This window comes from Theropithecus gelada, chromosome 5 (assembly GCF_003255815.1).
Source record: "Theropithecus gelada isolate Dixy chromosome 5, Tgel_1.0, whole genome shotgun sequence".
In the NCBI taxonomy this organism is placed as follows: Eukaryota; Metazoa; Chordata; class Mammalia; order Primates; family Cercopithecidae; genus Theropithecus; species Theropithecus gelada.
The window spans coordinates 48,030,762-48,046,446 of NC_037672.1; the positions used below are offsets into that span (position 1 = coordinate 48,030,762).

General features: G+C 36.4%; 1 protein-coding gene across 2 annotated transcripts in view; it reads right to left on the reverse strand.

The window, feature by feature from the left end:
• Positions 1-1,187: 1,187 nt before the first annotated feature.
• GRID2 (glutamate ionotropic receptor delta type subunit 2) overlaps positions 1,188-15,685 on the reverse strand; it is a 1,538,331-nt gene continuing 1,523,833 nt past the window's right edge. For both annotated transcript variants that reach the window (XM_025385476.1, XM_025385475.1), the window contains 2 exons: positions 6,320-6,560; positions 1,188-3,669 (listed from right to left, as the gene is read on the reverse strand). In XM_025385476.1, the coding sequence (XP_025241261.1) occupies positions 3,247-3,669; positions 6,320-6,560 (664 nt within the window). In that variant the 3' untranslated portion in view covers positions 1,188-3,246. The remainder of the gene's footprint in view (positions 3,670-6,319; positions 6,561-15,685) is intronic.

The window sequence follows — 15,685 nt, forward strand, 5'->3', positions numbered from 1 at the left end:
GCATAAGTTCTGATGTGGAACAGTGATACCAGATATCTTAATGATTCGCCAGTGGGGTAAATTGGACATTTGAGTAGAATAAAAGTATGTGGATGTAAGGTATTTTGTCTTGTAGTGAAATAACCAGGTTGGTCTAAGTGTTGCAAACCAGGACAAACAATGGACCAAAAAAACAAGTGCAGACAGAAACAGGAACTGACCTTAGTTTTGCCGCTAGCTATGGCTCTGGGTAAATAACCTGAGGTACTCACTTTCCCACTTGTAAAAGTGGAATCAGATGATCTATGTGTCCCAAACAAGGAAGGAAGGATCTTAGAGATTTGTAGCCTAGGCTTGGTGACAGGAGAAGGTGGAGTCTATATTTACAGTCCATGGGGACCTATGTTGGTGTGATTGAAGGGTGGCAGAGTTTTTAAAAAGAAGACCCAGTTTACATTTTTGGTTGTCAAACATTTGGGCATATCACAGCATCTTAGTATCTTATGTTCCCTGATTTGTAAAATGAGGTAAATAGTCTAGATCTCTAAAATTCCTCTTAGTTCCAAAATTCAAAGAATTATTTTGGATGGAACTTTAGAACAATCGAGAACTATTTTTTTTTTTTTTTTACTAAATTATGTTTTCAAAATACATTTTCAGATATATATCCCTTAGGTGTGTTAGATGCTGGAATAATTAAATATTGTTCAAATGCAGGGAAATTATTATAAATAATCTTAGAGCCTAAATTAATTCCCAAATTAATACATTCAACATGATGACTAGTTCTCTAGCAAAGCATTTTTTAAGAAATAAATCCTAAGTTTAATAATTACCCTTAATTTTCTTTTCTTTCTTATTTTTTTTGATGTAACACACCCTCACCCTGATATTATCATGCTTGCATTGCTTATATGAAACAGGATAAATCTTTCTCAAAAAAGTGCTCACAGAGACATCCACAGAGAAAAACAAATATATTGTTGTTTCAAATAGTTTCAAATAGCAGAAAGGCAGTCACCGGTTTAGGACATCACTTAGTAATGTTTTAGAGAGCCACTCATTTTGGCATGGTTCTGCTAGTAAAACTTAATGTGATTTATGCTTTAATTAAGTCAAGATAAATTTTTAGAAAAATTTAGTTCAATCTGTGAGAGAGTAAACATTTTCAAATCTTACAGTTAAGACTTCAATAGTATGAGAGCAAGTTTAGAAAACATTTTTATTAGACAAATTATTTAGACAAATTATACACAGAAAGCTCTGTCACTCATAACTGAGGCCTCCAAAAATGTTTTGTGTGTTTGTATAATAGGCGATACATCAAAATAAGCCTATTTTAAATATTGTACATGGTTAACAGTTTGTTGATAGCTAAAATCACTGCAACATCTGGTATGTCCCTATATAGCTTGTTGTAAAGATTTTTTTGTTTTAAAATCAGAGTTGTAAATGAGATCATGAATGTTACAAGGGAAAACAAGTTGTGCATGCACTTAGGTACTTGTTACCCTGGAAACAAAATGGTTTTTGCATGATGAGAAATTTTTCTGCCTTACACAGTAGACAATATTTGAAGATTTAGTACAAAACAGTGACAATACAAGATGCTCCCCAGAACAGAATTAGCATCAAAATATAATATATCTTAAGAATATACCTTTTAATTTCTCCTAAAGCAAATCACATAGGTTGATTCCTATATCAATCCTAGCCACAGAATGAATTAGATTAAAGTAAGTGTATGGCTGCGTAAAAACACAGAATAAGTTCTTGTTTCCTACTTACCACATTTTAATTTAAGGATTACAAACAAAGTTCATCCTACATTTCTAACAAGTAAGAATGCTACTTTAAAAGGGTTGTGCACAAAGAGGCACTGTTTTTGCTGTCATCCTTCTATATACTTGGCACTAATGTAAAAAATACATAACTCCTCCAAATAGAACTAAATAAAAAAGGGGGTTGAGTTGAGAGCCCATTATGGTTATTATGTTTTCTTCTTTAGGATAATAAATGACAGTAATTTAAGGCCACATCAATAGTTCTTAAGGGCTCCCACCCCTCCCCAAATATCATAATTGTATTGATTGACTTGCTGCTTTGGAAGAGGATTATTAACCTTCAATGATCTATGTTTCAACTCTCCTAGAGCTCTATGTGCTGTTGTGGATGTGGTTCAGCTAATAGCATTTTTCATTTAGATAATTAATTAAAAGTAAAATTATCAAGGTTAGCTTTATACACTGCTGAATAACAAATGCGAAACCTATTCAAATGAGTTACATCTAGGAACAAATATTAAATTGCCCTGGATGCTTTAATAACAAAAGTATAAAATATTTTCTGTTGGCAAACAATGCGAGTCAGAATAACATTAAAGCAACCTGCCTTTTCTAACTGAAAAGAACCCCTGCACTATACATAGTTCCTGTATACAATACTTTTGTTTAAACTAAAGCTTTATTAAATGAATTGCAATAGCAATGGCCGCCTTTTTATATATATATACACATTATATAGGTGCATATATATGTATATATATGAAATACTAATTTATTTAACACAATAGAGGCTTCTGCCATATGATAAAGTTTACTGTACATAAGAAAAAACTTTTAATACTGTACAATCACATAAAGGTCATATGCACTGTTGCAGTGCAAGAGTAGTTTTAACTGTAGTCTTGACTGGCATATTAATGGCTTTTTTGTAATCCTACAAAATTGCATTCTCATCTTATGTGGCCTGAATGGTCTTTAAATTGTTTTATAAACACTGCAGGGGTTGCCTTTGGTCCACAGTTAAAGGACACTCAACAGCAGTGGAGCATTGTATGGATGCAGCAGAAGAATGTAAAAAGACTGAAGTTATTGCAATTGTATTTCTAAAAATAGAGAAATGTTACAGAAGAGGCCTTTATGTAAAATTAATCCTGCATATACTTTTAGTATACTCAGTGCACATTTCCTATACTTGATGTACAGTATATGAAAAGCAGACTAATAGGATCCTAGTACACTACCTTCTTGGGGAACAAGTTGAGTAATGAAAAAAAGTGGAGGAAAATGTACAGGAAGGGAGGGGAAAAGAGAGAAAATAATAGAGGAGAGAGGAGAGGGAGAAGGTGGGAGGAAAATACTAGAATTGTTACTAATAATCCTGATCTTTTTTTTAACGTTACATCCATGTTAGTCCCACAATATTACAGTTGCTCCTTGCAAAGGGAGTCCTAAAAAAGAAACAGTGAAGAGATTTGTTTGATGCTCATATGGAGGTGCCTCGGTCTGGATCATTACCCAGATTGAGCCCCAGGGTAGGAGTTGGTTGATAAGGAATAGATGACATTGTTTTTATAGGACTCCTGAAAAAGCCCCCATTAGGTGCCCTGTGCCTAAAAGGGCCAGTTCGGTGCTCAGGCACGTTGCCAAAAGTGAAACCAGAAGCAGCTTTAGCTGACAGTGTGCGGCTAAGAGTCTGGATCTGCTCTGGGATAAAGGTTGTTGTGGTAATATGAGTGTTCCTGAAATCACTGATTTGCTCCAGTGCTTGTCGTGTTGGCAAAGTGTCAATGTCCAGAGGGGTCAAATCAATTGACGAGGTGGAAAACTGTTTATGGGGGCTGTCGTCATCTGTGCACAAGCTATTTACACGTCTATGGAGGTGCTCCAGGTCAATTTCCTTGTCATCCTGGAGATGAAGAAAAAGAAAATAAGGTTCTCATCAGTACTAGCTTTGATGGTTAAAAAAAAAAAAAAAAAAAAAAGTAGTTCAGCAAACATGTAATTAACTGAACTTTGTGGTTTATTCATTTAACAAATATTTATTGAGCACCTAGTATGAGCCAGGCACTGTGCTAGGTTCTGGGGGTTCCAATTCTGAGATAAGGTTATCTACAATAAATATTTTTCTTGCAGTAAAGGTTTTAAAGTGATCATATGCCACATGCAACTACAAAGATATGGAAGCAGTTGATGGGTGATTGCCATTCTATGAAAGACAGGCCCAGGCAAAATTGTACCAATAGAAATTACGGTTTTGGCAACTCTAACCCCACCTCTTCTTTATACATGCTTCCTCCTTTTTCAGGGTGTCTCATTCCAAGTTAAATTTTTGTTCCTTTCAACCACTTACTCCTAACCTTAAGTTTCCATTCTTGAAAGAAAATGATATAGTCAGCTATTTCATACTAAAGTGTTAGTGACTGTTAAAGTGTTATTTCTTGTAAGCCAAGGATATGTGAGATTGTTGAGAGAGAGCAATACTCAACACAAAATAATTTCTAATTGAGGGATTTTATGCACTCAAGGTATCTAGCACCTGAATCAGTGAATATTGTGAAGTCAGTGAGATATTTAGGGACCCCTTCAAGTTAGGGCATGGGAGTGATAGCTTTAGTTTAGGGCCAGCTTTATGCTAACTGACCTCAAAACCAAAGACGCTTTAAGCTATGCTAATGGCGTCTTGGTAAGAAGGCAGTTAATAAACAAAAATATAACTAAAATCTCAGATTTTTGGAATTGAAACCAATTTATAAATTCCTTATAATTTTCACTAAAAGTGAGTATTAAATATTTGAGAAATAAATATTTCTCAAGATTTGAGAAATAAAACTGGAAGGAAATAAAATTATCCTTGTTATTAGTCTTATTTATAGCCAAACTCAATAAATTAAATTTATGAGAATTTAAAATATCTATTAATCATAAGAGGAGAAAATATTTTTTTCATAGGACCTGGATTAGCTGTCACAAGTTAGAATGGAGTATGTATTTTTTCCATTGTGCTGTTATAGTGCTCCTCAGTGAAAAATATGTTGATGTGCATCACTGTTTTTCCTTCTCCCTTCTCATTTCAAAATTCAATAAAAAATATCCATTTATGCAATATTATCACTGAGACTTTAGAGGATTGAGACATATAATTTTATGGTTCCCACAGCAACTGTAATGTAGTCATCCAACAACAGATATAATAATGCAAAATTTTAATGTCATGTATAGTAATTCAAAATATAAGGAGCTTGGGGAGTCCTTACTTTCCAGATTTTTAAAAATATGAAGTCTCAGCTATAATGTTGCATTAATGTGGTCTTTTGCATTGAATCAATGTCAACAGAGATACCAGAAGCTTATTCCACAAAGAAAATGCTACAATAAGACTTCATTAATTTATAATTCATTCTTCAAATATTTAGAATGTATGCTCATTCACACAGGTAGGAAGCTAAAATTCGTCTTCGCTAAAGCCAAGCTTTTCCTTATAAATGATGCTGATCAATTTTGCATATAAGGTGATAAGAAGGAATCCTTACACTACTTTTGAAATCACCCTGTTTGAAAAAAATACATTAACATGCAACAATTCATATGCAAATGAGAAGTCGTATTTATTGTGCATTAAAGCAGATCCTTTCAGGATTCGCCTCAGGCATCAGTTAGTCAGCCAAGTTCTAGCTATAGAAAGTTTAAAACTTTCTTTGAAGCTATCCATCAAATCAAATCGTTTAGCAAATTCAGATTGTTTTTTGTTTCAATTTGTGAAGCTTTAGTGAATATGACCTCATTAGTTAAAACATTTTCACCTCATTGGTCCAATGGAAATAAGATAAATGAATCAAGATTTAACTTCAGATTTTCTTTAATTTATAAGTCTTATACTTCATGATGAAAACAACACTCAGGCCACTACAAGAGAGATATGTGTAATTCTGTAATTATTCTTTCAGATAGTGAGATAAAATTTAATATGGCCCTGATGTTAAGCTGGCTCCAGAGTAAAGGAGAAAAATTGAAATTTGGATGTTTCCATGATGTGGATTTTGGATTTGATAAGCTTGGGGCCATCGAAGAGCTTCTGTCAATCTACATGAGTAGAGAAGGAGGCAGTCTAGTGGTGAAGAGAAAATTCTGATCATTTTTATTATAGTATTGTATTTTTGGGGGGCTAATCTTAGAGACACAAGGAATTTACTTACAAGTTAAACACCTAAGTGAAATAAAGTGGTAAGTATCTGTGTGAACTGGTCAAAGGAATCATGGCCTTTAAAAATCATTGAATTAAAATCTATTCTGAGATTTGAGAGAATTTCAAAGCCCATTATGGTATATGAAATTCTAAGTCTTTCAAACACTATAGTCTCCTCTTCACTGATCTAGGGATAGCCTAAAATGGAAATTGATATTGATCTTACCAATTTTTATATTTCACAACTTTATTTTTAATCTTCAAAGAAGAAACAAGGACCACCCCCAACCCATTATCCTCCCTGGGTTCGTCCTCCCTGGAAATACAGCCTGCTTGTTGATTTAATTTAGAGCCAAAGCTCTCAATCAAGTACCTCTTTTGATGGAACCCGGGAGCCTTTCCTCTTGTTCCACCACGTCTCCAGCATGGCTATGAAGCAGGAGAGGACAATTCCAGCAGCCAGGATACAAAAGACCCCTGCAAAGCTCTTTATGTCCAGGGCGCCTCCTTTCTGCTTTGTGTCCACTGAGGAGTACAGGTCACACTGGCCATTCTTAGGCCACCATTTGTGCTTCAAGATGTCCATGTCACCATTCTGCTGAAGCTCCAGGATCCTTGGGATAAAGAACATAAGCGTGTGTTATTACAGACATAGTTATTGCCCTTGTTCGCAACACATCCATTTATAATCCCACCTCTGTAGGATGGTGGCTGTCAAGGGGAAACGAATATATAGATCTGCTTGTAGATGGAGTGCTAGGAAATGGAAAGTCATCATTGCGTTGATTCTACAGACAGCATTGTACCACAATGCTTTCCTCTCTCTCTTCACCCATCCCGCCCTCCCAGCTTCCTCTCTGCTTTTCTTCCTATTCTTCTTCTGGTTCCATCCAGTAATTCTAAATATTTTCCTCCTGGTTTGCTGCAGTGTGTTTTTACAATCATATTTCAGAGGCACTGTTTTTATACACTTTCAAGTTGCTGCAGTTCTGTGTCCCTTTCCTGCATCCAGAATGATACTCTGGATCTTAATGCTTTTATGAAGAACGTTTTGCTGCTTAGAGCAAGATGCTGGCATAATGTCACCCAGCATATGCTACACACAAAGAAATTCAATTAAGAAGACCTATTATTTAACACAGTGTGAGAGAAAGCCTTGGGACAAGTTTCAAGTTGATAAAATCCATCTTTTTTGGTTTTTCGCACAACTCATCTAGTTTCCTTTTTAATGCCAAAGGGGAAGTAATCTTACCTTGGAAAACAAGAAGAAAAGCTGACCAGAGGCTTTCAGAAGTAGTTAAATTCAAATAGGAAAAACCCTCTTCTTTTTCTTCTGCCTCTTCTTTTTCCCCTCCCCAGAGTCTGAGGGTAGCTGCAGACTGCAGCTTTTTAAAGCATGTTTTTTCATACAGGAATTATTCTCAATTCCCAGTGCTTCTTAGGCTCTACCTGAGACCAGCCTAGCTGTGGCCCTCCTCCAGCTATGCCCTTTTTCACAGGGTAAGGAAGACCAGGCCAAGGCTGTGTGCCTGCACAGAGTGCGCGTCGTCCTCTGGGTTCCCTGGAATTCCCTGGTCAAACAGCTTAGTGCTTCCAGGGCCTGCTAGGCCTATTCCCAGGGTTGTCCTCCTGGCAGAAGATCTTACATCCATGGGTGCACCATAGTTCTATAGGGTAGAGTTTGTAGAGAGTGTGGACAGAGCTCAGATGAGTGAGCTCAGGTGCATAAAGCCTTGGGTAGGAGACACTTCAGTGTGCAAGATGGAGCTGCAGGTGGAAAGAGAGGGCCCCAGAGCCCTGTGCTCCTGGGTCAGTGCAGACCTCCTGGCTAGTCACATACAAACCTGAACCTGGCCTCCTAGGGGTTATGAAGGTATATTTGTCCAGATAAAAACATAGAATATATTATATCTAACGGGTTTCAGTTTAATGTGTAATTTTTACATGACTAGACTTAGGGTATGTGAACCTACATTTGTACTCTTGCCCAAGGTCTTGGATTATTTTGGGTGAGACTGATTAAAACTTAAGAGAGAAGAATGGAGTTTCAGTGACCTTTTTACCTGTTTCATGTCATCCATGTGGCTAGAAGAACAAGCAACATGATAGAGGAAAGAAGATTCTGGGCATTGGAAGTGGGGTCAGTGTTGAAGCTGAGTTAAACAAGAGTGAGACCAGCCCTCACGGCTCTGGTGGAGGGTTGGTCTCACGTCCCTGTCATCTCTGCCAGACGTTCCCACAGCCTCAGCTCTGGTGCCCTGTGCCAGCACTCCAGGACTGAGACTGTACTGAAACCTCCCCCACAACCTGGACCTTTTCTCCTTGCTTCCTATGAAATGTATCTGTCTAGAGTGTTGCTCTAGAAGAGCAACTAATTTGATTAACTGAATTTACTAAAATGATTATAAATATTAATGGGTTATATGTCACCCTTATTTCAGCTTCCATTCCAGAAAAAGCCATTTGCATTTCCAGAATTTCCAAAAGTGCATTTCACAGCAAACCAGTACCTAGAAAGCCTCTGTAAAAAGAAAAAGGGCCTTGTGGTTATTAATTCCAGGAAACACACTCTTGGAAATTTACAAAGATGTCAGCCTATTAAAGACTCTCAGAAGACCAGCAGAAAAGAAAACTTCATGATTTTGTTTAATTCAGCATTTCTCAAACTTATGACTTTCATTCCCCTTCCCTCATTTTGCTCTCCAAGTAACAGGTTTAAGAAATATACATGAGAAACAATCTCTTGATCCAAAGAAGCAACTACTTGTAGAAATTTCCAGCACTGTGTTAGGCAACACACAAAGATGTAATCATGGATCAAAATTACTTTCTTGGCCTATTTAAATGAATATCATTTAAATGATGTTGGCATTGCTAATCGATAAGTATAAAGCTTCAGTTATGCAAGAGGGAAAAGTTCTAGAAAACTACTGTACAACATTGTACCTATAGTTAACAATACTGTATTGTACATTAAAAATTTTGTTAATAGAATAGCACCCATGTTAGGCATTCTTACTGTAATAATAGAAAATAATGGCACATTCCTTAAAGGCTCTAGGTAGTCAGAGCACCATTGAATACGTTGGAGGAAAAATTTAATCATCTTTGAACAAATAATTCTTCTTAAATTTGAGTTTATAAGTACTTGTAGATATAAAAGGCAACCACAGCAACATTTGCTTAATGATAATACAGCTGGGCACAAAATGAGATCCCATTTCCCTGCTCTCCTATTTGCATCACACCATATTGGTCAATAGTTGTGTGATATGGTTTGACTCTCTGTCCCCATACGCATCTCACCTTGTAATAATCTCCACATGTCAAGTGCAGGACCGGGTGGAGATAATTGAATCATAGGGGTGGTTTCCCTCATGCCGTTCTTGTGATAGTGAGTGAGTCTCATGAGATCTGATGGTTTTATAAGGGGCTTTCCCTTTGCTCGGCATTCATTCTCTCTCCTGCTGCCTTGTGAAGAGGTGCCTTTCATCATGACTGTAAGTTTCCTGAGGCCTCCCCAGCCATGGGGAACTGTGAGTCAACTAAACTTTTCTTTATAAATTATCCAGTCTTGGGTATTTCTTTCAGTGAGAGAATGAACTAATACAATGTGAAAGTGTAAGAATTTTCTTTCATAGCACTTATCATTATTTATAATTACTTGATTAGTCTGTTCCATTTTCTAGAGTGTGTACTCATCATCCTCCATATTGCCTACTACAGAGCAGGTGCATATTTACTGATGGAATATACTTAACACAGTTTTTGGTTCATAAATCCTAAACTCTGATCTCAGATCATACTCTTTTTTCTTATGACTGATACTGTTTTCTAATTTATTCCATTCCTGTTTTATTCATCTATCCATTTAATAAACAGTTGAAGAATGACTTCATTCCAGACATTTCCTTGGGTACAAAATTTATTCTAAACCATGACTGCACATTCCATCCGAGTGGCTTGAGTAACACTGTGAAGCCATTTTTTTAATGCCCTCAGTTCATGTTCATTCATTCCTTCATTCAGGAACTGATTTACTGCCTGCACTTTCTTCTCAGTGGTATTTGGGGCTCTTGCATTTCACGTATTTACTTTTCTCTCCTTATTCTTTCTAAACCTGGAAAATATTTTGACTTTAGAAATAATTATTGAAGTGTATATATATATATGCATCATATATATGCATCATATATATTTTATATATATTATACCTCACCTATTTCAATTCTAATAGGAATTAAAAGCCTTAAACCAAAAAAAAAAAAAAAATCATTTAATTGCAGAATTTTTAGGTTCAGCCAGCTGAGCGATAGGAGATCACTGAGGGGAAAGAAGGAAGCACCCTCTAGGTGCCTCAAGTATCACTATGCCACAAAAGTCTCTTTGTATGGTTTATTTTATGCTCACAGCAGCACAAGTGGCTGGGGCATTGCAGGGAGATTTCATCTTTGGGGATGTACAGAGCAATTGGACCATATGACCCCTCAGTCACCCCGACAACAGATTCCAGGAATACAGGCTGGCATGGGCTAAAAGTGTTGGAAGGGAATGAAAGTGTTTTCTAAGTCCAGAGTTCTGTCATAACATTTTGCTACAAAATGTAGTGCTCCTGGAAATTCCATCAGAACGGTCTCACCATGGCCTCCTTTTTATGATTTAACAAAAACCCAATTTAAAGATTAGGCAAAGCAAGTGTGGTAAAATATAATGCACTGCCTGGAAGGCGAACAGGATTAATTTTTATAATAAACAAAGAGATATGTTCTCTTCAATCTTTCCAAAGCACTGGCCCTTTTAAATTGAACTTGAAAAATCACCTAAAGGAGAATTGTACCTTGTAATTATAAGCAACAATAATGTGTGTGTGCGCATGCGCATATGTATGACAATGCAAAAATCCAGTTACAAAATTCTTAATAAATACAAGAAAAACTTTTGAGTTTATGGAATAACAATGTTTGTTTGGTATGCAATTTCCACAAGATGGCAGTCTTTGCTTATAGAGAGCAGAGAGTTACTGTGGTTATAGTTAATCTATGGGATTGAAGTGCTGAAGATAGACTTCTTGGGGCTGTAAATACGTAAACCATTAGAAATAAGTTTAGCTATTAGATTGTGATGAACTAATGGCTAAAATCTCTTTTTGGAGTATAGTCAGAAAAATTCCTGCTATGTTTACCCCATGATGATGCATAACAACACTTACATTGGATGGTTAGTGTGGTGTGAATTAATGAGACCACACATGACAGTCTCAATGATCAAGATGCATGAAAAGCTCATTGCTTGGCACGTGGAAGGCTACTGCAACTCTAAAGCTAGACTTATTATTGTCACACGTATGACCACTGTTTTTTCTTTGGATCTGTTCTGGCACATACTTCTTAATGGAGAATTATATGCCCGTATGATCAATGAATGATTCACTGACAAGGACATCTCATTTCCTTTTTTTCATCCAAAATATTAAAACATATGTGATCTCATTGAACAGAAATTTTAGAAGTCCAAAAAACTTAATTGCAATTTGAAAATGGCTGATAGATCAATCCTGCACCCACTGAATTCTTTATTGGTATAAATGAGCAAATTTCAGGGGAAGGGAGTAGGGGAATCAAAAGATCCTTCTTTCACATTAAAATTAAAGAAATCCAACAGGTTTAGGCATTCATCTTGAAAAGCCTTTTACTTACTTTGAAGATAATAGCCTCATTTGTGTTTGAGACTCACACTAATTTTTGATCCCTTACCATTTTTAATGACTACTCTAGGAAATGATTTTCAAATTAATTTATTTGTTACAAAACAGGTTGCTGAAAGTTGGATGCAAACTTCTAATCCCATATAGGTCACTCTGATTTTGTCCTTAAATACCATAGCTGCCAGTAAGTTCCTCTCAAACTTTTCTGGAATCATGGCCCATATGTGAATTCCTACTGAACCCAATTTAAAAAGCTACTGGTTATTGGTTATCTAAGAAAAATGACACCTGCCTTTTTAGTTATTTCTACTAGGAAATTAGAATGGAAAAGGTTGCAGACATTATTTCTTCCCCGTCTGTTTCTCCTCCCCCATTTTATAGATGAAGACACTAAGTAATCTGGCTTAATGATTCCCTAGATTTTTCACATTGAACACACAATGTCACGGCTGTAGAGTTTAAATGACTTTTTAAGTTGCTCACACAGATAGTAAACAGTTAAGTTGGGCTTAGAACTCAGGTCTGCCTTCCAGCACATTTCTCTCCATTATCTTACGCAGCTTCTAATACGTAAGTATGCAGAGAAAAGCTATCTTCTTTAGTTTCAGAGATTTCTTAGACCCTGAGTAAAGCTCTCATCAATATGTTTCCTCTAAACCAAACAATATAATTATAGTGTGATTGCAAATTTATTCATGCTACAATTTGGGAATGCAAAGAAAATGTAGCTTTTCTCTATAACTTAATTGATCTTCCTCAGGAGGACAGTGCCTACTGAGCAGTGCGAAAAAAACTAAATTTAGCCCAATAAGATTTAAAATTTAATCTCATCTAATAATTTAACATGTCTCTAGCTTTAGCTCAATCTACTTGAGAGAATTACTCAATTCTTCCCATTTCTTCTCTTTTCCCTTACTCTTTTTCAACATGGCATCAGGATTTATGGAGGACAGCATTATATCCCTGAAATTGGGGATTTAGAGGAAAGGTCTCCTGCAGGTCCTTGACATTGCTTTGACAGCTCTCCTTTGAGGTGGGATGGGCTTGGGCTCAGTTTTAGAGATTAATAGGTGACTGCTCCTAAAGTCTGCAGAGGCTATAGGTGCTAAAAGTTGGCTAATGGAGGCCTTATGGGCTCCTCCCTGCTGACCCAGGCTCCTTTGGTTTGTTGGGGTGCTCTACATCCTTCTGAGCTTCTGCCATTTTCTTTATCCAGCCCTTGATGAATCTGTAGCCCTCCAGATGGTATTATGACCTCACCTTGTTATTCACTGTGGAGGGGCCCAAGGCAGGTCCATATGCTCTAACTCAGTGTGGAAGGCACAGGAAAGAAAAGAAGGCCTGGGAATGATGATTGAACCTGTGCTTTTTCCTGACCCTGCTGCTCTGGCATTCTTAATGATTTGAGGTGTTCCCTGTTGTTAAAGAGCCTGGTGTGCCCTCTGGGGAACTCCCCCAGAGACCCTAATGGGAAGAGAAGCATTAGGTCTTCTACCCTTATTGTGCCTTTCAATCTATCTAATGCCTTCTTCTTGCCTTTCTCTTCTGACCTCTGTTAGAATCCTCTGGCCAGAAGATGTAAGGCTTCCTTTCCTCTCCTGAATATTCTTCTTACGTCCTAGGTCTTCAAGCTTCTTGTCCTGTCATAGTGAAAGATAATTCTAGCTATGTAACGACAGAAACTCTATGATATGAGACCTTGTAGGTATTTCTTTAATTTGGAAGTATTGAGGCAACTTGGAGGTAGAAATTTGTGAGGATAAAATAACCATTTTAATATTTCAAAAACATTTTATCAGTACATATTTATGAATTTTATGTAACCAAAATTAAAAAGATATTTAGGAGAGAGTCCCATTACTCAATACTGTTTAATGTCAGTTATCACTGAGAAAGAAATTTTGAAATTTCTGAAAAAATAATTATTTTTTTCACACACTGAATAGATCTATTTTGGCTCAGAATATCTGCATTATTAAATTCATTTTCTGGGTTTTCACAACATTTTCCTCTCCATGGTTACTGAGAAAGTATTAATAATAGCATGCAGATGATTTTCAGAAACACTTTAGCTCAATAGGTTTTTCATTCATTCATCAATTTTTTCATCCTAGCTTTGGAAAATGTAGGTAAACTTGCATCGAAGCAAAATCACTTCTCAAAGATTAAGATTTAAACAATCAAGCATAGTGGCACTTTGATTGGCATATCTAATATTACAATTTGCATATCAGAGCTGTAAAAACCAGTTCTATCAAGTTTCTGTGAATCAATCATCAATCGATTACTTTTCTTAAGCAAAATCTCTTAGTCAATCAGTTGGTAACATTCAATGCAACAAATATTTACTGCTAGCATTTAATACCTCAGTAATACCAAATAGTGGAAGGGAGACTATTAGGAGCTATTTCATTTGTTTAAATTGAACTTTTAAATATTTATTCTAGCTAGTTGAGCCAAATGGCAGTTGCTTAATTCCAATCCACAAAGAGTTTCTATCATATAGGTTAATAGCACTTCATGGTATTTCAGATAAATTCATAACTATCATCTTTTAGACTAGAGGTAAGCAAACTTTTATTGTTAAGGGTCAGATAGCCAATATTTTAGACTTTGTGGACCATATGGTGTCCATCACAGCTACTCAACTCTGCCTTTGTAGTGTGAAAGCAGCCGTAGAAAGAAAGTAAACAAGTGAGCTTTATTTGTAAAAACAGGCAAGCTGCCAGAATGGCCTTCTGGCTATAGTTTCTGACCTACTTTGGAAACCTCAGAGAAAATAACTCTGTAAGTCAATAAGTTCTCATTTCACTGATAAAGATATTGAAGTTGAGAGGGTTTAAGTGATCTAGCAAGTCGTGTCACTGGAAAGTATGTCTGTTTTAGAACCAGAGATGGTGGCTCCTATTCCAGTGCTCTTTCAATAGTGTATTAATATGTATTAATTAACATGTAGTAATGTCTGTTATTATGTGAGCATCTTTAAATGAGTACAGAGTGATCATGTGTTGAGTCCACGTTTCACCACGCTGAGAAAGAATTTCACATATACAGTGTATATTAACAATGGCAGCATAATCCTTCAAGTGAATTTTGAATTTCTTTGGTTTTCTGATTATATTGTAATATATATCTGAGCATCTATTCTGAGATTGGAAGTGCCCAAGTTCCAAAAGAGTGACTGCCTCACTTATTCAAGATGAGGTAGTATTTGTCTTCTGAGGGTTACATTTGCTGAATCATTTTCTAGGCAATGGGAGCTTGAGACTGAAGTCAAGGTGATATGAGCATATATTACACTCCTAAAAAAAAAAAGAAATTCCAGGGAAGTGATTACGATTTACTAAGAATGGGTAAGACAATGAACTGAGGCAGAAAAGGTTGTGTCTCTTTTAATCAAAGATATAAAAATAGTTTTTAATTATGTGTGACCAGAAGTACTGCAAATTAATTAAAAGTTTTTCAGAATTGGTCAAGAATTACTACACATGCTTACTGAGAATGACAATGTGTTAGTACTGGAAAGGACCGGGGAGATGGGATCACATTTAACTCCTGCCAGTGAGGTGAAGTGGCCTGCCCAGCTCCCCACTGCAGGGCTGAATACACAGGCTGGATTTAATGATACACTCCGTTATTGCTGAAGGCTGCTGCATAGCAGAGACCTGTTTAAAAAGAGAAGTTTCCTGTGTTGCTTCAAACCTGATATGCTACTTTCAAATTTGAAAAAGGTAATTTGATAAAGTACTTAATTGGTCAGATCTGGTTTATTCCGAAAACAATGTCTATGTCCTTATGTAGTTACTAGTGTCTTCTTAAGGCATCCATTCTGTGTACAGGGGGAAAAAAAACCTGTGAACTTTATTCAGAGTACCTATTTTCCAAAAGAATAGCAAAAATAAACACATGCATGATGCTGCAGTTTATAAAGGACTTTTCAAAACAGTGCATATTATTTTATTTACTTCTTAACCTTGTGAGGGAGGAATGATATTGATTGACTGATTACTTCAAACCCCTCCTGCCTTCGACCCT